Source organism: Gouania willdenowi, chromosome 13 (genome assembly GCF_900634775.1).
Source record: "Gouania willdenowi chromosome 13, fGouWil2.1, whole genome shotgun sequence".
NCBI classification, from domain to species: domain Eukaryota; kingdom Metazoa; phylum Chordata; class Actinopteri; order Blenniiformes; family Gobiesocidae; genus Gouania; species Gouania willdenowi.
Genome location: NC_041056.1, coordinates 15,079,709 through 15,101,532, shown reverse-complemented (window position 1 = coordinate 15,101,532; position 21,824 = coordinate 15,079,709). Strand labels below are relative to the sequence as shown.

The following is a 21,824-nucleotide window of genomic DNA, read 5'->3' as shown; positions in this document are numbered from 1 at the left end:
TTTTTTGCATTGAACACTTTTTTCTTTATTTGAAAATATATATTTTTTAATTTAAGTAAAATAAATAAATAAATATTGAAAATGTTTTTTTTTAATATATATATATATATTATTGAAAAATAAAAACACAAATCTCCCTCCAGAGAATGGCATATTTTTGTTGATGTTATTGGTTATCCTTCCATTGATTGATATCTGAACGTGTAGAAACTGCTTTGTCACGATTAAAGATGCAGGTAATGCCTCTCTACCAAATAACAAGTGCATCAGTGAGACACGGTGTGGAAAACAAGATGCTACGTCATAGGTGACACTGCGGCACGAGGACAGGGGAGAGCAGGATGCAGCACGCGCTCAACAAAGTTTATTAGAGATGAACGTCGCTCCTGAGATGACCTGAGACACAGCTGGAGTCAGGTGAGGTTAAATATAGCCTCTAACCCTCTTTAGTTGTTTTTCTCCTGCGCACAGACAGTACACGCACGTACACACGCCCTGTGCGTTTACTGTATTATTATTATTATTATTCATGAGCCAGGTGAGCGGTGTGTTAGCGGGTGGGTGTGGTGTTTTTCTCCCTGTGTGTGTGTGTGTGTGTGCGTGTGTGTGTGCGTGTGTGTGTGCGTGTGTGTGTGTGTGTGTGTGCGTGTGTGTGTGTGTGTGTGTGTGTGTGTTTGTTTATAGACCAGAGACAAACTGGAGAGGCAGCTTTTTCCATTTATACACAAAGCAGCAGCGACTCAGGGACGCGGGGCTGAGGCTCGGTCATTACCTGGTACCAAGGAGGGCTCTGTCTGCTCAGGTGAGTCTAAATACACTTATGTCAAGGTTTTTCAACCTTCGGGTCGTGACCCCATTTAGGGTCGCCTGGATTTTAAATGGGGTCGCCTGAAATGTCTAGCAATTGATTGAAACAACGGTCACGGACAGCTGGACATACATAAATACATTCTTAATGTCTCTCATGTTGAAAATTGTCTTTTATTTTGAAATTTTTTTTCTTCTTCTTTTGACAGGTGTCAGGGTCTGAGTTCACATCGTATTGAGTTCCTCTTAAAATCTCAGTACGTGACTGCAACGCACTGAGATGTACCCGTACTGGGTTATACTGATTTAAACAAATTAAGTTACATTAAGTTAACTGTTTTTTTTTTTACTGCAATGTATATTATAAACATGTTCTTTTTGGAAAATAAATGATTTATTTTTTGTATGAAGTTTTATTATAATCTTGTTTTTTCCAACATGTGCTTTATTTTTATCCAAACAGAATACAAGTATTAATAATAAAAACTGCATTGATAAATTATAAAACACATTTGAGCAGTTGTACATTTTTGTACAAGAAAAGCAGCCATTCAGCACCCGTCAAATAACATTAGCTTTGAACCTTAGCTTTGAAATTACATTTTTTTTAATCTCAGCACGGCGGAAGTAGATAAAAGCTAAGCGGAAGTAGCATAAATTCATTGCGCACGCTCATAACCGATCTCAGACCGATGTGAACTCAGACCGTGACACGGGCATAATGTGAAATCCATGTTGCACAGGAAATATATATACTATGTATATATACATATATATAATGTAGATTTATGTTTAAAAAACAAAACAAAAAAGATTATATGTGCATGTTTTCAACATCTACTTTTTAGATTGATGTTCATGTCAGTAAAAAAATACAGCATACAGTTGCTAGAAAGTAACTGACCAATACGGTAGAAACCAGATCGTTGCTAGGAGACATGGCCCATTGATATGTAACGCGTGCTAAATCAGCCCGATAGCACTGGTAATAGGTGTGATGAGTGTCTTTCTGCTGAAATGAGGTCGAGGCTCAATTGAATTGGTAATAGCTCTTCAACATTTCTTGTGGTATTTCCAATCCTAGTGGAACCATCACCATGCAACCCTTTTCATGTTTTCTTCCCTTAGACTGCATAATGAACTTCAAAAACCTGAGAGAATACCTGGCTTGGCTGTACTACCAGTACCTCCTCATCACTGGCATCTATGTCCTTGAACCCTGGGAAAAGTCCATCTTCAACTCTATCCTCTTCTCCGTCATCGCCATGGTGATCTACACCTCATACGTCTTTGTACCCATCCACGTGCGGCTTGCCTTGGAGTTTTTCACCAGAATGTTTGGTGGACAGCCAGAGAGCACAATGACACTTATGACCTAAACCATGAAATCATGGATGGCGTTGGCTGTCGGGATGAGTCCCGAGTCCTTGGTCCTTCCTCCCATCATTCTGAACCACAGCAGCCAGTCGTCTCTAAGCAACTCCAGACTGAAAACACGAAGATCCTAATGGAATGATCTGGAAATCAGATTGTTTCTATCTTCTTTACAACCCAAACCTTCTGGCCTCACCCCTCGGTATTAGACACACAACCCGTGCATCACTTTTACACCCTCTTTGTGAATTGCCTTGTGAGACGTTGTCTGTCCTTGTTGCTCTTTTTTCTTTTTCTTTTTTAACTTTTATTCCTGTGTGACCTGTGTGAGTGCATTCCCACCTGTTGGTTTTGCATGATAGGGTCATACATGTGTAACAGATTTGCATGCTTGCCTCATGACCAAATACTAAGTGACTCATTTCTTTCTGTCTTTACATTTCAGCCACAAACCTTAGAAGACATTCCAGCATTTTAAGCAATAATTCAAAAGTAAAAACCAGGAATAGAGCAAATGAAGTCTGAAATGAGATTAATATGAATGACAACAATGTTTTCACCCCGAATGGGTCTAAAAAAGTCAACATTTGGTGCAATATTACCTTTCCAACTACACAGTGTACTTATATGGTCAAATTCCTAATGACAAAAAGTTGTGTCAAAAGAAAGCACTATGTTGTGTTTATGTAGCAAAATAAATGGATAAATGTCTAGTTTAAGCCTTTAAACTAAACCATCCTTACAAGATCATTTAACTTAACTCTGAAAATCAGACATTGTATTACATTTAATGTCCCCATTTTTTTTTAGCTTGGTGTTTGTTAGATATAATTCCAACACCTTTTTTAAAAATGTTGGCCTCTGTGACTTTTTATGATCTTTTAGAAATATTTCAAGAAAGTAAATCATCCAGATTTAAAATTTAATGCCAAAGAAATACATCAAAAAAGACCATAATTGGATTATGATTTTAAATGAAATGAAACATGTTTTTTGTTTGTTTGTTTAAAATCACAAAGCCCATTGTTTTAACAAGGTGACAATAATGAATTGAAGTATTTTCGGATGTTCATAACATTTGCTCTCTCATTTCAGAGACTGAACAGATATCAAACACCTTTTGACAGGACTCTGTGACTTTGGTTGGTGGAGTATCTCTTTGTTGTTGTTTCGATGATGTCTCGTTATCACTGATTGTGAACAGCTGTCTAACAGATGTGGAGTGTGTCGTTGTTGAGCTTAAAGAGAGAAAAAGGAAAAGCCCAGCTTTGAAATACATGTGAAAATGGTCACAATCAGGGATTTGACACTTCTATCACCAGTCTATATTTACTGATTTACTGGTCAAAGTGAGCAATAAAACAACAATAATGGCAGAAATGTGCCTAGCCCTTCCTTCATCGAGAAGATAAATAATCCTGGTATGTTCGCAAGGCTTGCTGAGCACCGAGCATGAGCAAATATTGATTCCACACACCTTTGTGTTTTAGGCTTGGCTTTGTAAATGGCAGCTTTACGCAACAAGAACTGTTTGCTTTTGCCTTCATACTTTACAGATACTGTATGCAAATTGAGCTATGAAATCAAACCCAGGCTGGCTGAGCTGCAAAACTATAGTTGATCTATAGAGACTATGGCTGTGTTCAAAATGGCATACTCTGTACTATGCACGACAAACTCAATGAGTACTGTTTACTAAGGCTGGGCGATTTTGCCTAAAATTTTTTTTAAAGAAAAATTTGAGTTTTAATTCGATTTTTTGGTTGTTTTCCAATGCACTTAAAAGTGACTGCAGACATCAGATATATTGTCAAAAGTGCAACTTTATTGCTGTGATTGTCCTCAAGAGTTAAAATGCATAGAACAATCCTAAAATAAAACAGTAAATGAGGGTCTGTCATTCAACAATTTCAAGCTTTAACTCAGGTTTAAGCAGAAGTGCAACAGCAACTTCACAGTCGCTTAAATTTTCTGATTAAGAAATCAAATATCTACATATTTTTTAACATTTAACATTACAATTAAAAAAAATAATAAACTCTTCCCTTTGCATCTCAGCATAGTGAGAATAAAAAATTAAACATGCTTGTGGCAGACATATAGCCTACTCAAAGGGTAAACAAATGTAAACAAAGAGGGGGCTGGCTCACATCGTGCTACGGTATATACTGTATATATATTTATGCAAAATAAATATATATATTCAAAATAAATATATATATATGCAAAATAAATATATATATATATATATGCAAAATAAAAAAAACGTTTTTAAATTTGAAAAAATCGATTAAATCGATTTTTTGCCCAGCCCTACTGTCTACTATATACTACAAGTATGGGTTCAGATGATTAGGATGATGAGCATTCCCACTGAAGTATACTTAACTTTACCAACATGCATTTAGAACCTACAAAAACCTGTAACACACTGAGGCTAAATATCTCTGTTGATTTGCCACCATTTGCCACAAGTTCTGGAAGCATTTTAAGAGAGAAATTGACCAAGTAGAATATCAACATGTGGTCATTTGATCCATGAAACTTCTCCGAGATCTGCCATTGTGCTACTGACAAAACTTCTGGTAAACTTCAAAACAAGAGCCCGATTTACAAAAGGGTTAAAAGAACTAATGGAAGACAAGAAAATATGTTTTTGTTTTGCAAAGGGGATGTTTGACTATTAGCTTGAAGCCTGTCCCAGGACGATTTTACCTTCCGCTCGTAATGCATCATGGGGCAGTTGAGTATGACTAGTATGCCCACTGTGCATACTTCAAAAATGTCCCGATATAGTATACATCCAGGTATTTCTAGTGCACTCAGTCTTTCTGTACTATCTAATGTGAATGCACTATTATGAGTATGTGATTTCGAACACAGCTTACGACTTATTGGAGAGTGAATCGTTGTAGATTAGGTTGTTGTGATGAACATCGCGCTTGAGTTCAGTTTAAGGAAGCACTGCTAACAGTTTCACTATGACCTCTAATTACCTTTATTTATATAAAGTAATATATTTATACACAGTGGTAAATGCTTGGCTGGTTACAATGTCAAATACCAATCTTGTGTGTACGTAGATTTTTTTTTAAACATTTTTATCATGTAATTAAAAAACAAAGATTTTCGTCCACCTTTGTATCTTCTTAAAAAAAATCCTGTCTCATCTTTTGTTCTCTTCGAGTCTTTGTGGAGCGTCGTTTTCCAAGCTTTGGTTATGCAATGAAAAAAAAAACATGTGGCACATTCTTGAATTTACTGCCAGATAATGTCATGAAGAATATTCTGCCTCGAACAAAAACTTTGAACAAAATAATGGAAATTTGACAGTTTTACATGGTAAATGGACACAATGGTCTCCTGGCACATTAGTCTGCAATGGTAAAAAAAAAACAGTTGTCGCTTTATCCCATAATATGCACAATGTGGGGCAATGATGCTAAACATTGCTCCTCCTTGTACCTAGACCTGGGCAATATATGGAGATTCAAGATATATCGAATTTTCTATTTTGGCAATATAAAAAATCCCAATATTGCTTATATCAATATTTTTTTTATTTTATAGTCTATTTTTGTATTAAAAATACAATACTTGTTTTAGTAGTTGTTGAAGCCTGCAAAACACAGTTAGATTGATTGCTGAGTTCATCCTAACTCAGACCTTCCACTAAACAAGCCACTCTACAGAACTCACTCACACATGCTGTCCCTTTGAGGAGAAAAAGCCTAAAGTGACACATATTGTGCAACTGTTTGTGAATAAATGTGCCTGTGTGGCATTTTGCATCAGCAAATTTAATCCAAAATCATCTTTCTGGTAAGACTTTATTGAGTTAAAAATATCAAGATTTATATAGTTAATCGCCATTTTGAGGTAAAAATAAAAAACATATTTATATGAATTTTAGTCAATATTACCCAGCCCTAATTGAACCTATATTTTTTATTTATTTATTTTTTCATAAACTTTAGCTTTGATCCTAAAATTGATATACAGTAATGTATCAATGAATGTACATGTAATGTGAGTAAATTACAAAAGAATGACTAAACGAGCTTATATCTCATATCAATATGTCATGTATATTTATATTTATTCAGCTTTAACACTGATGAACACATCATGTACCACGCCTTCCTGCCTGACTGATGTGGGATAGATTCCTGTCCCACTCCCATTGTAAACACATAAAAACAAGACAAGCATCTAAAATAATGGCCCAGTTTCTTTGTAGCGGTTTATAAAAAAAGCCTCTGGCAGTGAATTTCTGATCCACACAGTGCATCACATACTGTGAACTCTTACAATAGGAGGCAGAGTCACCAAACCTGTTTGAGGGCAGGAATAAATGCCCATAGGCTTTGTTTTCTTCACCACAGATACATACAAGTTAACCCGCCCATGCCAACAAAGCACTGCTGACCTGAAGCCTACAAATCACCCACCCTCTTTGTCAAAGGAAACACAATGGACTAAAACCATGCGGATTAAGATTTAGTTCCAGACATTTCTGTGATGTGGTTTGATAGCTGATTATTGTAAAAGCCAGGTTGCTGTAGCGTTATGGGTGGATGGGGTAATTGTTAGCTGTAACTGAATACGTGCACCTTGTTTTTATCTTTAGGATGCTGTAATGCAATACCGTTAACACCTTCATTTGGCAACCTGTAAACACATATCCAAAAATACTAGTGCAGGTTCCTGTTTATTTCAATTAACTCCCTCACGTCTCCTCATCCCATTTTCAAACCACTGGAAAACTGACCTCTTTTTGCACTACGCATAAAGTTGAATGCCATTAGAAGGAGGTTGGAGGTCATCGCCATAATGACACGTAGTAAACAAAGACTCCAACCACCCTCCAGTGCAGGTGTATTGTCTCACGTGGCTTGACTGTTTCACCCAATTAAAACAAAGGGAAATCCTAGCAACTGGTTGGTGCGCAGACAAAAAGGAAAATGACACCCAAGCAAAAACACGCACCTATAACAACACTGCTTCCAACAACCAGGTCTGAATTAGAGGAACCTAAGATAGATTTGAAAGATTAATACAAGCCTCCGCTGTTGCTTGGGTCTCGCTGTATATGACTTGAAATGTACAGTTTTCTATGCATTTTGCCCAGAAAAAGCACTTTTCATAGCTTTTTTAAATAGTATTTGAAAAATACATCTATTTAATTTTACCCCATATTTTAGTTATTTTTGTTGCAAATTTTCTAACACTGAGCCAAATAGTAACTCATTCAGATGTAAAAACACACTGATTTAAAGCATGGTTTTGTGAAGTTCCTACTATGAGAAAATTAGGAAAATTTTAGATGGAAAAAATACTTTTTCAAAGCCACTAAATCTTTTCACTACAATGTGAAAATACATCATATCTCTAATGACCGAGTTTTCATGGGAGCTTTAATTGAGAGTTTTATTCCACCCTGCACACAGACTGTGCACTTTGACCAGTAGGTATTTAGCATTATTGAGCAATCATTCACTGTCTTTATTGACCCGGGATGATACAGTTCAGTGAGCTCACACTTTAGCTGTGCATGTCCTTGTCAGGCATCGTTAAATGTAAACATAGGAGTGGCTGGACCAATACAATTCCTGAATTCACAGAATCACTCTGCGGCGATCATCATCAGTTCAGTTCAGTTCAGTTTATTAACCATTTGCAGTAAAACCACATTGGAAGACAATGTGCAAGGAGCTCAAAGTGCAGTCAACATTTAAAAAGTCATTTCACAACAAAAAACAAACAACCAACAATCAATCAATCAATGCCACTAAAAATACTATAATGTAAAATACTGTACACTAAAGAGTCACATAAAACCACATAAAATACTATTGGGTCGATTCTGTACAATAAAAAGTCCATAGAAAATTAAAATGCCTTGTTTAGAGTCATCACAGCTTGTGGGAAGAAACTGTTCAAATGGCGAGCAGTAGAACATTTGATGGAGCGATACCTTTTCCCTGAAGGAAACAAAGATGGCCCTGGAAGGGTGCCCTGAGGCATCATTCACTATTTGTAAAGCTCGATTTAAGAGTCTGGCTTTATGTGTGGCCTCCAGCAGTGGCAAAGTACAGCCAATGGTCCTGCTGGCTGAGCCAACCACTTTGTTTAAAAAGGTACACATGTGTACACACATTTATTCATTAATTTTCCTTGTTTTGCAGGACATCCAAGAACTAAGTATTGAGTTGGTGAATGCAAATATAGCACTAAATGCATAAAGGTGCAAATATGGCCGCCATGTTGGTATTGCTGCAAAAAAAAAAAAAGTGTAATTTTGAAGTGGGTAAGCATAGATAATGGTTTGTCTCCTAATGACCTAGTTGTATCTGTGCAAGTGGGAGTTTGGTACTCAGTATCTTTGCAGGATAAAGAGTCATGCTCCTGTGAAGGAATGTTTGACTGTGAACCAAGAATGTTTGTGAGAGAGCCACATAAACCACTCTGAGACACAGGTTCATAGAGCCGATCAGGTGTGCTCTGATGAGAAGTTAGCAGTCAAGGATTAGTGGAACGTAGCTGAATTAGTCATTATCTTGTATCTGGCAGATACAGACTTTTTACATGTAAAAAGTCGGGTTGCAGAACAAAGTTCACATGACCTGTCTGCTGGTGCTTGTCTGCTGTCTGCTTGGCTTTCGGCTTTAGTGGCTCACAAATAAGATCATATTTTATGTAAGGTTTAAACAATATATATATATATATATATATATATTTTTTTTTATTATTATTATTTTTTTTTTCATTTTTTTTTAAGCCAGACAGCTTCGTTGAGATCGAGATCTCTTTTAAAAGAGAGAGAATAACCAACATATAGTAGACAGGAACCAGAATTAACTGAACTTAACAGAGACAGTTTCAGAAATTTGAATAATAATCAGTTAATAGAGATTTAAACTCTCCACAGTGAATTAGGGACTCGAGTCAGAGGGCAGATTGTATTTCACTACATTCAAATAGAGCATATTAGGTGAAGCTGGTTCATGTTTGTGCATGTAAATGTAATGTCAAAGGTTAGATAGTATGTTGAAGTTGTAAGGTTTTAGTGAGAGAAGCGAAGTGACGTAATTTCAAAGTTTATTAAGAAGTGTTTAGTAGATGAATTACACAAGGCGAGTATTTCCTCTTCTAGTGATAGCTGGGTGTCAAAGTCGGTGTTGTTTTTTTTTCTGCATTCAAGATTAATCTATGGTTGTGAAAATGCAGTTGTAGGGAATTGAAAGCAGTCTGTAGATGAGTCAAGGCTTGTGCTTATGAGGAATCATCAGCCAAAAAAGTGGACATTAAAGTTTTGGTTTGGGCAGAATGGTATTGTTGATGATAAATCAAAAATCTGTGTGTAATGTTTGTGTAGGACAGTCTGAAGTGCTGTAGCAAGTTTGGTGTCAATCGAGTAAAAATTGTGGGAGGTTTCACAAGTTTTACAGTTTTCAATAAAAACAGAGTGATGGTCTTCATAAAATGCAATAGGGTTAAATGTACCGCAGTTTCTTCAGTATTTGGGCTACATTTTGGTTTCGGATGATGGACCGCTTTATGAAACAGATTAACTGGCATGGGACCAGGTCTTTGTCCAGAATTTGATGATTGTTTGCACCTGAGAAATACAAAGAAGAAGTAGTATTATAACCTATTGCAAATTCCAATCTGCCAGACTTTAGTCCCTACTTATCTAGCTCAGGGATGTTACCAGGCTTTGAAGCCAATCCCAAATGACTACTGATAATCAAGCATGATCGGTTGCTTCCTAAATAAAATTGGCAGTCTGTAGCAGGGCTAACTCACACAGACATTCCAGGTAAAGCCTCTATAAAAACCAACAAGTATAGGCTACTTCCCCTAGTAGACGAAACTAGAGAATCCAGAGAAATTCAATATGCACATGGAAAGAACAAAACGCCAATATCATTTCCTTACATGTCTGTAACCCATCTATTTAAAGGTGTACAAACAAATAGCCTTAGCTGTGAGGAAGTGCTTCTGAGATGCCAATGCAAAAATCAATCCATGCTATTTCTGCAACGGGTCGTCTAACTTGTTCTGTATTGACTTCGGGGAACTCCTTCCCATGAATAGGGCTATCTATCGTAAGGCAATACGTTTCCATACGTCCAAGTTATCATTGGTGCTCTTTCTGCTTGGCTGCACAAGCTCATTTAGCTCGTCCCCATCCTTGGCTTTATGCTTTGATGGCATAGAGGGCGGGGCTGAAGTCACTGCTAAATAAGGGGGCGGGTGAGTGACATTGGGGTCCTTTCTAAACATCTGTAAACTAACCGTTGCTGTTGTGTGTGTGGTCTGAATGGATCTGAAAAACAATGTTGCTGAGGTAATGCAGAGAAAACCCCAAAGGAACCCTGCACTCTCTCAGGACTAAGCTGCGTATCACACAGTCCATCTGTTAATGGAAGAGCAAGCCTGGGGCAGATTTTTTGAGCTGCTGCAAAACAGTGAAACAAAGATATGTGAGAACGCACCTAGTGAGACAAAACCCGATAACACTAGAAAATGTGCATTACTAGAAAAAAAATATAAGGCAAATGGATGCCTCACAAGCTTACGTTAGTGTTAAAGATAAATAAAACGATCTGAATAGTTTTTTATTCAAACCAAGAATTTACAATAAAAGATCATTTTTCTCTTTTTGATTAGTTCTTTTTTTTTTTATCCTACCCTAAATCCTCTCAGCTCTCCAAATTTCATTTCCCTCCTTCCTGCTCACTCATAGCTGGTCATGGATCTCTCTAAGGACACGAGGTCTTTGGCAACTCAGGCATATCCACTGTTCAGACATCCTTTGTCACGGGCAGGTAGTGAGTATCGACTAGACAGCTACCAGTAAATCACTGCTTTACAAAAGTGATCTAGTTACTTCATGAGAGGGAATCATTGTCCTGCCACTCAGTATAAATCATAGATACCACATGAGACTGCCAGCCAGTTTGGGGGCTTGTGTGCAGAGAGTGTGTCACCGAGATTGGGAGTTTGTTGCATTTGTGTTGATCTAAGAAAGATTAGTTTGTTCTTTTAACAATCAATTTAGGATTGGTTGCCCATGAGTGATTAGCAGTTCTCAATAGACTAAACCTTTCCTTGAGATACTCAGTATCAGTATATTCCTGAAGACTCCTTTTTTGTTGCCATGGTCAAACTGTAAGAGCTTGGGCAGAGGCTTGCGTTTTGAGGAGATGCCTTCCATATCAGGTGACCCATGGCCCCAAAGCCCTTGCTTCTTGCCTCGCTTGAAGCAGGAGAGTGCTTCTGGCTAGCGGCGTAGTATTCTGTGTCACAAAAGCACCTTTCTACACCACTGGGGTACAGAGAATGGGCCACAGCACAGTGGTTCTCCTTGGGTCAGCTCCAGCCTACCATGGTGAGATTTCAGACCTCCCCCCACGTTTCAAGCAAACACGCTCATTGGTGGAGATGTACTTCTACCACAGTCTTGCAGAGACGTTGGAGAGACCTGGAGCCCAAAGAGCTGCCTCCAAGTCTTGTCAAGAGAGGATAAATGACCTTACTACTTATGCATAACTGGGTAAGTGATGTTTTTTTTTTTTTTCATTTTTTTAAAAATCTCCTAAATCCTTTTATATAACCTACAAATCATAATATATCATATATATATGCAGTAGTGTCTCGAAAGGTAAACCTGCCATTGTGACATTATCATAGTAAACTACCTCAATCATAAATCTAACAAGGAACAAAATCAGAGCAAAAAGTGGAAAAAGGGATGTAGTTTTTACCTGCATGGCTGTGAAAGAGATGTAAGTCAGATTAATCAAAAAGGAAAAGTATGCAGATTGGAGAATAGAGCGATAAACCTTGTGTGGGATTAGTTTTTTTAGATCAGATTCGTGCTTTCAAAGCAAATGAAATGAAAGGAGAGAATAGACACTATTAGAAACACTGTCCTGCTGTGTTCTCAGATCTCAGTCAACCATGAGGATTATCTCTCGTCACTTGACTTCCATGGCTGTCACAGTGGTGATTCTTTTCATGGTGTCCAGTGCTGAATCTAAGACCACACCCAAACCAAAGTACCAGTACACCAAGAAACCAGTCTACCCGATTACAATTCACAAACCAGTTCCCACCACCAGTATGGCCAAGACTGGCAAGATCGTGGGGACAGTAAATCCTGTGCAGCCACATCCTGAGCCCCTGACAGAGAAGCCCGTCTACCCTAAACCCATGGGCTACTACAGTGAAAACACTGAGCCACCTAACGTTGGGTATGAGAACTACACCCTGGACTACAGCGAGTGTTACTTCAACTTCTGTGAGTGCTGTCCACCTGAAAGGGGCCCCAGGGGCCCAAAGGGAGACAGAGGCTTGTCAGGTATCAACTGCACTGATAACGTATAAATATAGTGTTTAGTTTCAGTATCCTGATTATCGTTTATCCTCATCATCAAGGACCACCTGGTGAAAAAGGCCTTCCGGGAACTGCTGGTTTGTCAGGACCTCTTGGTGGGAATGGACCAAAGGGATCAAAAGGGGACAAAGGTGAGAAGTGTTGAATCAGTATAATATCATTTGAAAATACCACTATGATAAAAAACACATCATATGGAGTTAAAAGGAAGGTTGTACCTCAGGACACCTCTTGTTCTGGATCACCACCATACTTCTCTTTGTGTATCAATTAGTTTTTTTTAATTAGGGGAATCAATGACATAAAACAATTTTTATGAACAACTTGAAAAGTGTAAAACATGTTCCATGTTCCTGATTCTTTCACTTTGCTGTATTTACGGTATTACTTCTGGATAGTTGAGCCCCATCCAACAGACTTAGACATGACAGAGTGAATGAGGATCAAAAAGCATCAAAATGAATACAGTTAAGAATATTGAGTGTTAGGAATGATTAGGTAAAAGCAAAAGTGCTTTATTATCAGGGGTGCTGTCATTTTAAATACATGTTTTCCATAACCACCTCTCAGGAGGAACAGAAAAGAGGGATGCATGGATAACATGGAATTATCGGTAGAAATGGCACAGCAATACCTTTGTTCTAGTGATGTACAATATTATCGGTATCAGTCAATATTGGTATGTAACCGATGAAATAACAGGCTTTGCCTCCTTGATCAACCCATATACAGTACATCATATATAAACTGCTCATCACCCAAGCACTGCCATCTTTAGTTTAAACTGAAAAAAATGGGGAAGAGCACAGCATTATGTTTGTTCTTTAAAGCCTCACTGAATATCAAGTTTTCTTATGAAAAGACTAAAAACTAAATGAAGAAATATTTGAAGACCAAATGAAAGGACAGCTTTTTTAAGTACTTACAATTACTATTTTAGGGCACTGAAGGTTCTGTAATCCTACATAATGTCATTGTTATCATCATCATCATCATCATCATCATTATCACTTTCCTGACAGTCTTTATCTATTTCAGAAACAGAGGATGTGGATGTACACCACATAAATGCCAAATGGAGCGTCTTTGAAATTTAGACAATGTTCTAAAAACAATGGTTCATGCTCTACACTACTGTTTGAGGACAAATCTATTAAAAGTGTGAATTTCAGCTCACCTTTTAAGAGCCTGCTCTTTCAGGTCCCAAGTGTCTTCTCAGCTCTGTTGTAGCCTACATTGATTATTTCTAATTCATCTATTTTAACAAAAGTAAAAAAAAATAAAATAAAAAAAATCCTGAAATATATCAAGATTAAATATTATTAAGGTTTTATTTTTGTACTCAACATCAAATAGAGTGCAACAATAATAAGTTATAAAATAGTAAAGGTTCAGTTAGAGTAACTTGTGGATAGACTGCACTCAGGTTGAATGGGAAGCCTGTGATATGAAATGTTTGGATGGCCCTGTCTCAGCTCTGGATCTGTCCATCACATTATTATGTGTTCAAACTACTTTGTTTTCCTTCACTGATTTCTCTCACTTTTCACTGTGTCGTCTGAATAACTTGTTCTGTCTTTTCTTCCTTCTTGCTGCTCATGTGCTCATGGTGCTGCTGTGTCTCTAGCCCCACCCCTCTCCAGATGGACAGAGATACATGTTCACTAATCCCAAATAGCGAAAAAAAATTTTAAAAACAAATCAGCTGCCAATCAAGAGACGACTCCTATTTTTCACTACAATCCATTCCCAAATCTTAGGTGCGGTACAACATAGTACACATCTTTTTTTTATTTTGGTTGCCTACTCCTGTTTATTGTCACTGAACAATGAATTGAAAGTAAATACCTACATTTTATTTGTAGGTATAACAGATTTTAAATTGTTAAGTTATACTGGCAGTTGTCATTGGAGCCACAGACCTTTATAGAAAAATCAAAAATGCATTTGGTCTTCTAAATTAGGAAATTAATTATTGTGCATTTTTCTCAGGAGACAAGGGCGACAGAGGAAACACTGGGACATCAGGGCCACCAGGAGTTTTAGGGAAACCAGGACAAAAAGGTATTACATAACTACACATAGTTAATTACTGCATTGACCACTGGTTTAACATTGTACACATCATCACAGACATGCAACATTCTTGCTTAAAGTAGTGATTAAACACACTTCATAATCACTGCTTGGCTCAACTTTGCACACAATCAGGCTTTATTTGGGAGGGGTAAATTGTTTAATACGGTTATGTGGGAGTTTACATAAGGTGTGCAAAGACTCAATAACATTGGACACTGACTATATCATATTTTCAGATTTTTATCTTTTGAAACCTGGGAATGGGGCTTGTTCTTGTAACTTTAATATGAATAAAGTGTTAAGTGTATCAAAGTATTTAACATCTCGGTATTATAAGGTTTATACTCTTTTGAACAAAGGTTAACTGTTTTCAATACATCACAGCAAAGAGCTTAGAGGCCTTCATTTTAGAGTTAGTGTACCATTGAGACCCTACAGGGTCAAACAACAATCTCCCCGTTTCACTGATTTATAGGTTGTCTTTGTCTCCAACTATTTCTAGAGCAAGGTTATTCTATATATGGTGATGAGCTAAGGTTAGAGACATGACCCTGTAGGATGACCTTTCTCTTGTCTATATAGGCACTAGCTTGCTGGGAAATGTTTTAGAGTTTGCAGAGATTTCTGTGTTTGCAATGATCTGGCCAGCAGCTCTCAGCAGGTTGTGACACCCTGTTTTTGGACTCTGATTGTACAATAAATGTCATAATATTTGCAATTCAGTCGTCCCGAAGATTTCTTCTACACCACCCTTTTTGTTATCACCATCCGCACCACCAGATGCAACACGTACATGGAATATATTGAGCTATTGACTTGAATGTTTAAATTATGAACATGTTTGAACTTGCAGGTGATGTTGGCCTCAAAGGTGAGAAAGGTGAAACAGGGTCACAAGGTTTCAAAGGTAACAGTGGCGAGAAAGGAGAGCCTGGCCAGAACGGTACTGTTGGGGGAAAAGGAGAACCAGGAAAAGAAGGACCCGCAGGACCTCCTGGCCTACCCGTTGAGCTTGGTCCAAAGGGAGAAAAAGGGGACAAAGGTGAGTGTGCCCTTTTTGGGGAAAGAGGACCCAAAGGTGAAAGAGGGGATACCGGAGCCCCTGGGATCCCAGGAGGGATGGGAATCCCAGGGATAAATGGAAAGCATGGTGCGCCAGGTCCAGTAGGCATCCGAGGGGATCAGGGGCCTGTGGGACCACCAGGAGGATCTGGGATGACAGGGCCTCAGGGACCTCACGGCATAAGAGGGTTTCCTGGGCCAAAAGGAGATAGAGGTTACCCAGGGATGAGAGGTGACAGGGGCTTCCGTGGACCTAAAGGAGCTAAAGGGTCAGGGCTTCCTCTGAAACGTTCTGCCTTCAGCGTGGGTATCTCACCAAAAAAGTCCTTCCCACCTTCTGGTTTCCCAATTCGCTTCGACAAAGTCTTCTACAATGAAGAGAATCACTTTAACTTGACATCGAACAGCTTTACATGTGTCCATCCTGGGGTTTATGTCTTCTCATTTCATATTACGGTGCGGAATCAGCCACTGCGAGCCTCACTAGTAGTTAATGGATCACGGCGAGTGAGGACACGAGATTCCTTGTATGGTCAAGATATCGATCAGGCATCCTCTCTGGTGGTGCTGCGGCTTGCAGTCGGGGATCAGGTGTGGATGGAGACTCTCAGAGACTGGAATGGGGTGTATGCTAGCAGTGAGGATGACAGCATCTTCTCTGGGTTTCTGCTTTACTATGACAAGGCATGAAACCTTCTTGTGCTGACATGACTGTTTCTTCGTTGACTGTAAAGCTCCAAATCTACCACATCTGTGAAGAGGCTATCACAAACGGTGCTACAGTATAGCTATGAGCTTCTTATAAGCTGTTTTGTATATTTTGTATTATCCCTTTTTTTTAACACTCTAAATAAAAATGAAAGAAACATGGCCTTTGTGTTTCTGTCTTTATTTGCATTTTGTAACAATCATATGTCAACTCAACACAATGAAACCAACACTGACCAAAGCTTCACACTTTTGATATGTATAGCATACTGTTGCATTCCTTTTATCCTTTTGTTCTTCTTTTCACAAACTGTTGAGGCTCACTCCACTTTGTGAGGCCCAGCTGTGGCACTTTGGCCCTGCAGCTGTACTTGCCTGATAGCCGATTGGCGAAGTAAGAACCTTGAGATTTTGCTGGTCCAAGGCGCTCGCTATCCCTGTAGAAGTAGAAATGTATGGGAGGGGCAGGAACATGTGCATTGTACTGTACATGACAAGTGAGCATCACTCTATCTTCAAATACCCTTGAGTCATTTATGACCAAAATTGGTTGAGTCATAACCTCTGTGAAATAAAAACAAAAGAAGAAGACAGGTTAGTTTTGATCCTATGGAATGGAAATTCCTGGAGTGATTAACGACATAGAATATCTCAAAACTCACCCAATATCTTCAGGGAAGTGGCAGCTGAAACCACAGAGTGAGTGCTAATCTTTGAATCCCATGAAGCCCGACAAGAATACATGCCTTGATCGTTGAGGGTCACGTTGGGCAAATTAAAATATGGTTCAACACCATTTTTTCTGTTCACTTCAATGCCATCTTTGAATAAAATGAACTCATGGACAGGATGCTTATTTCGAATGCGACAGGTTAATGTCACAGTTTCCCCAACCAGACATTTGTTGGGTGGCACTTGGAGAATAGCCTGCCCGCCTGAGGAACAGAAAAAAAATGCTTATTTTAAAGATTTTTAGAAGACTAAATCACAGCAATGAGACATAGCCACACCAGAATCCCAGTTAGACAAAGTTACAGTCCTTATAGAAGAAAACATTTTAAATCAGGAAAAATCCCAAAACATAAATAAATGAAAAGAAAAGATGGTCCTAAACAACAACAAAAAGCATACCATCTACAAAGATCTCTGTGGGAGGACTCTTCATCGAGTACATTTTTCCCATCAGGGGATTCGTTACTCCTTGGCAAGAATAATTTCCACCATCTCCAACTTTGACATTCAGCAGATTGAGTTCCTTCTCAGTGGGGTTGAGCCGCCCCGTCTCATTAAACCAAATGTAGTGCCAGTCAAACTCGTTATCCTCATCAAGAATATGGCATCTCAGCTGGAAACTCTCCCCAGGGAATTTCCTCGAAAGATTTGGCACGATTTCAACGGTGGCACCGAATAAGATATCATCACCTGTGGGAATAAAAAAAAAAAAGAAACTTGAAACATCAGTATTTTTTTAAACTGTGAGTGAAACAATAAAAAATAACAGGGTTTTTTTTTTTTTATTATGGAGATGTGTACATTTGTAACTGTGAACAGGTGTAGTTAAAAAACTGTCCCCCTTATATTGGCTATGTGCTTTTTCTTTTTTTCCCACATTTATTTTTTATTGCAGAGACAAATAGTTACAGATTTTCTTTCAACAAAGTCATGTGATTTTGCTCTTCCATTTTTATATTATATGACTTAGAACAAAATGTGCTTTTTCTATGTTCTTAATGGCCTCTTTGTATTTCTTAGAGTGCCTTTTGTGTTTCCAAAGATATGAAAATTGATATAAATACGCTACACATACCTTCAGTTGCCACTAATCCTGGTAGGATTGACAGAGCTGTAAAAATGATATATATACAAATTAATTAACGGATGGACACACAGTGGTCAAATGTAAATCAGGTAATTTGAAGATAGATGTGTCTCTACTGTATATAATTAGTGATATTTCAAGAATATTGTATAAAAGTTAAATGAAGACATATGCAAAATGATACATGAATATTTAAGTAGAAAAACATGAACTTACCAAGGACGCCAACGAGCATGTCCATTGTTGGTGGTTTCGCTGTTTGTGACAACTAACAAACTGTGAAGACTTTATTTTGTTTCAATTAAAAGGAAGTGAAAGCATTTTCATTTTTACACAACACTGCATACTTCCTTTTTTTAATCAAGTAAACATCAAGTTTTTATGCACATTACAGGGAAACTCCCAACTGTGTTGTAATGACATTACATAATAATAATAATAAAAGCTGTGTTTTTTTTTCTTCCATTTTCCGTATAGTGTACTTCGTTTCCTGCAGATTGTTTTTCTTTTTTTCCCCTGGTGAATCTAATGTTTTATAATATGTAAAATTCAATACTTTTCAAGAACTTTTTAATTCCACTTGAAAATATATTTAACGCACCTAACATCAGTTACATAGTATTTGAACTATAAATCCCTGTCAATACTCATGAAAGGGCTCAGTAAGTATACAGCGTGCATTTGTGTACACAAAAATAACATTTTTATTCAAAAGTTCTCTTCTCCCAATTTGAGCCTTGTTGGAAAAAGACGATACACTAAAACAACAAAGTTGTGTTTTTTTTTTTTTTAGAAAGTGATTGATAATAGAGCAATTAATTAACCTAATAATAAAATCAATAATACATTCCTGACATTTTGGTCTGTAATGTAAAGAAAATGTATGTCTACAATATTGGAGGTAAAATATTATTAACTGATGTGGCCAAAAAAAGTGCTGAACACCCCCGATTGTAGTCCACGTGTATCAAACTAAAGGTCCGGAGGCCAAATTCGGCCCTTAAGAGCTTCCAATTTGGCCAGCAGGAGAAACTAAAAATTAAGAGAGCATGCATGAATCATTGCGTAAATGGTCAACTATTTCAGATGTAGATATCTCATCCCCACCAAATAGACAAATTAAATGAAACGCCATGATATTTGCCAGGGCTCACAGTTTCTCTGTGCTTATATCACATTATAGCAGTCATTTTTTCTTTTGTCTGCACATGCTGTTGAAGGTCAACACTACAAAGGTCAAAACAATTTTTAATCACAAATTGTAAGAAGAAGTCTCAATTCTTCCAAAATCCAACAATTTTATAAAATATCGGTATCGGTTATAGGCCAAAATTCCAATATTGTGAATTTCTATTCAGGACTGTTTGTGAAGGTGTGTGTCACATCACATGTGACCAATATTCACAATTAAGAGCTGATTGTGGACCTGAGGAGAACCAAGAGGCCAGTCAGCCCTGTCTCCATCCAGGGGCTCAGTGTGGACAGTGTGGAGGAGTACAAATACTTGGGAGTGGTGATTGACAATACACTGGACTGGGGTAAGAGCACTGACTCCCTCTACAGCACAAGTGTCAAACGCAAGGCCAGGGGGCCAAATCCGGCCCTTTAGACCATCCAATTTGGCCCGCAGGAGAAAGTAAAAATGATAGAGAACTTCTTTACTCATGTTGATATGCCCAAGTTGTCACCTGATCAGGCTAAGCTCTTGGATGGCCGGTTACGGAGGATGAAATTCGCCAATCTGTAGCCGTTATGAAAAATGAAAAGTCACCAGGGCTTGACGGATTTTCTATAGAATACTATAAAAGATTCATAGATGTCTTAGCTCCAGTATTATAAGCGGTATTTAATGAAGCCTTTGGATTGCAATGTCTTCCCCCAACTTTTGATGAGGCTTTAATTACAGTTGTACCAAAGGAACCACTGGCTATTGTCATAAGAGTAAATTTAGATATAAAGGGATTAGAAGGAGGTGGTAAACAACACAAGATGCTGCTTTACACAGATTATATTTTAGTCCTATTGGAGGACCCAAGTCACTCAATATCTCATTTAATGAATATAATACAATCTTATTCCAAAGTTTCAGGATACAAAATCAATTGGGCCAAATCAGAGGCAATGCCGATAACAGGAATTTATAGTGGAAACGTAACGGGAAAATTTGGGTTTAAATGGATTCCGAATGGAATGAATTATCTGGGTATTAAATTGAGTAGGGAGCTGGAAAAAATGCCAACACTAAATTCAGAGCCAATTTTGCAAAAGATTAAAGTTAATCTTGACAAATGGGAAAGACTCAAGCTGACAATTTGGGGAAAAGTGAATGTAATCAAAATGGTTGTTTCACCACAGTTCAATTATCCCCTTATGATGCTGCTGATCACTGTACCATCGTCCATATTTAACCAATATGATGTGATGGATAAACATTTTCTTTGTGAAGGGAAAAGGCCAAGAATCAAGTTATCTAAACTATGTGTACCTAGGGAAAAAGGAGGATTGAGTTTACCGAACCCCAAATTATATTACATCTCCTTTGAAATGGCAAAAATTGTCCTACATTGGACAGGACATGATCAATTCGACTGGAAATTATTGAGAAATCGTTATCCCACCCCTTCACACCTATAGAGTGTCTCTCCCAGATTTCGAATAAAAATTCCAATCCTATTATATTGCATTCAAAGGAAATCTGGATGAAGGTCCACAAGATGTTTAAATTACCACATTGTAAACAATCTTACTCCTCCTTGTGGCAGAACCCTGCTATGTGTGTTGGAAAAGCACCGGTCTATTGGAAAAGTTGGTATGATCATGAAATATGTTCATTGGATGATCTTTATAAGGACGGCATATTTATGTCATACAATGATATAATGAACAGATATAACCTGTGTGAGAATGGACATTTTTGGAAATATCTTCAGATAAGGAGTTGTGTTATGCCATTGCCCCAGCATGCAGGAGTGAACCACATTCTGGAGTATTTGACCCTACCATCCCACCATCATCGAGCTTCGGTATTCTACAGAAGAATCAGTGATGTAATTTGTGAGGACTGTAAAGCACTGAAGGGTTTATGGGAAAAGGATATAGGGGTTACATTTGGGGATAATGAATGGCTAAAGATTCTATCAGAAAATGGAAAATTTGTGAGAGAATGTAAAAGTAAACTTACACAATATAAGATATTGCAAAGGTATTATTGAACTCCAGTGAGATTACATAGGGTAGTCTTATGAACAATGCGTTGTGTTGGAAATGTCAGAATGAAACTGGTACCCTTATGCATTGTTTGTGGGAATGAACAATTATTCAACGCTTTTGGCGTGGAGGTCATCCATGTCCTTAGTGAATGGTTGGGAAAGCCTGTACCACTTTGTCCTGGATTTTGTTTACTGGGTGATAAAGGGAGGATAACTAATATATCAATAGAGAAATTTTCAATTATTATGGTTGGGGTATCAGTGGCACCCCACATATTAAGGAATGGGCAAACATGATAACAAAAATGGCCTCATATGAATGCATGCTAAATAAATTAAAAAATAAGGACAGCACATCAAC

The 21,824-nt window shown here is 37.9% G+C and overlaps 3 protein-coding genes across 4 annotated transcripts; 2 read left to right on the top strand and 1 right to left on the bottom strand.

The window, feature by feature from the left end:
* Positions 1-306: 306 nt before the first annotated feature.
* On the top strand, positions 307-3,932 carry sptssb (serine palmitoyltransferase, small subunit B). 2 transcript variants are annotated; one of them, XR_003675378.1, is made up of 3 exons: positions 307-802; positions 1,936-2,383; positions 3,277-3,932. XR_003675378.1 is itself a non-coding variant. In XM_028464972.1 (2 exons), the coding sequence occupies exon 2, from the start codon at positions 1,944-1,946 to the stop codon at positions 2,184-2,186; it is 243 nt and encodes an 80-aa protein (XP_028320773.1). In that variant the 5' UTR covers positions 307-802; positions 1,936-1,943; the 3' UTR covers positions 2,187-3,260. The 2 variants fall into 2 exon arrangements, 1 of the variants encoding a protein (XP_028320773.1); XM_028464972.1 differs by lacking the exon at positions 3,277-3,932 and having other exon boundaries at positions 1,936-3,260.
* A 956-nt stretch (positions 3,933-4,888) lies between these two features.
* Positions 4,889-16,597, top strand: otol1b (otolin 1b). Its single transcript, XM_028464851.1, has 5 exons — positions 4,889-11,743; positions 12,138-12,550; positions 12,628-12,717; positions 14,579-14,650; positions 15,519-16,597. The coding sequence occupies exons 2-5, from the start codon at positions 12,151-12,153 to the stop codon at positions 16,415-16,417; spliced, it is 1,461 nt and encodes a 486-aa protein (XP_028320652.1). The 5' UTR covers positions 4,889-11,743; positions 12,138-12,150; the 3' UTR covers positions 16,418-16,597.
* On the bottom strand, positions 16,598-18,565 carry LOC114474488 (Fc receptor-like B). The gene is made up of 5 exons (XM_028464852.1): positions 18,471-18,565; positions 18,243-18,278; positions 17,567-17,857; positions 17,098-17,370; positions 16,598-16,999 (listed from the first exon to the last, which is right to left on the bottom strand). The coding sequence occupies exons 1-5, from the start codon at positions 18,493-18,495 to the stop codon at positions 16,719-16,721; spliced, it is 906 nt and encodes a 301-aa protein (XP_028320653.1). The 5' UTR covers positions 18,496-18,565; the 3' UTR covers positions 16,598-16,718.
* Between the last annotated feature and the right edge of the window lie 3,259 nt (positions 18,566-21,824).

Coding starts and splice junctions, on each gene's coding strand:
- LOC114474488 (XM_028464852.1), bottom strand. CDS start 18,495: ATGGACATGCTCGTTGGCGTCCTTG. Junction 17,858..18,242: donor AGGATTAGTGGCAACTGAAG/GTATGTGTAGCG, acceptor TTATTCCCACAG/GTGATGATATCTTATTCGGT. Junction 17,371..17,566: donor CACAGAGATCTTTGTAGATG/GTATGCTTTTTG, acceptor TCTGTTCCTCAG/GCGGGCAGGCTATTCTCCAA.
- otol1b (XM_028464851.1), top strand. CDS start 12,151: ATGAGGATTATCTCTCGTCACTTGACTTCCATGGCTGTCACAGTGGTG. Junction 12,718..14,578: donor GGGATCAAAAGGGGACAAAG/GTGAGAAGTGTT, acceptor CATTTTTCTCAG/GAGACAAGGGCGACAGAGGA. Junction 14,651..15,518: donor AGGGAAACCAGGACAAAAAG/GTATTACATAAC, acceptor TTGAACTTGCAG/GTGATGTTGGCCTCAAAGGT.
- sptssb (XM_028464972.1), top strand. CDS start 1,944: ATGAACTTCAAAAACCTGAGAGAATACCTGGCTTGGCTGTACTACCAG.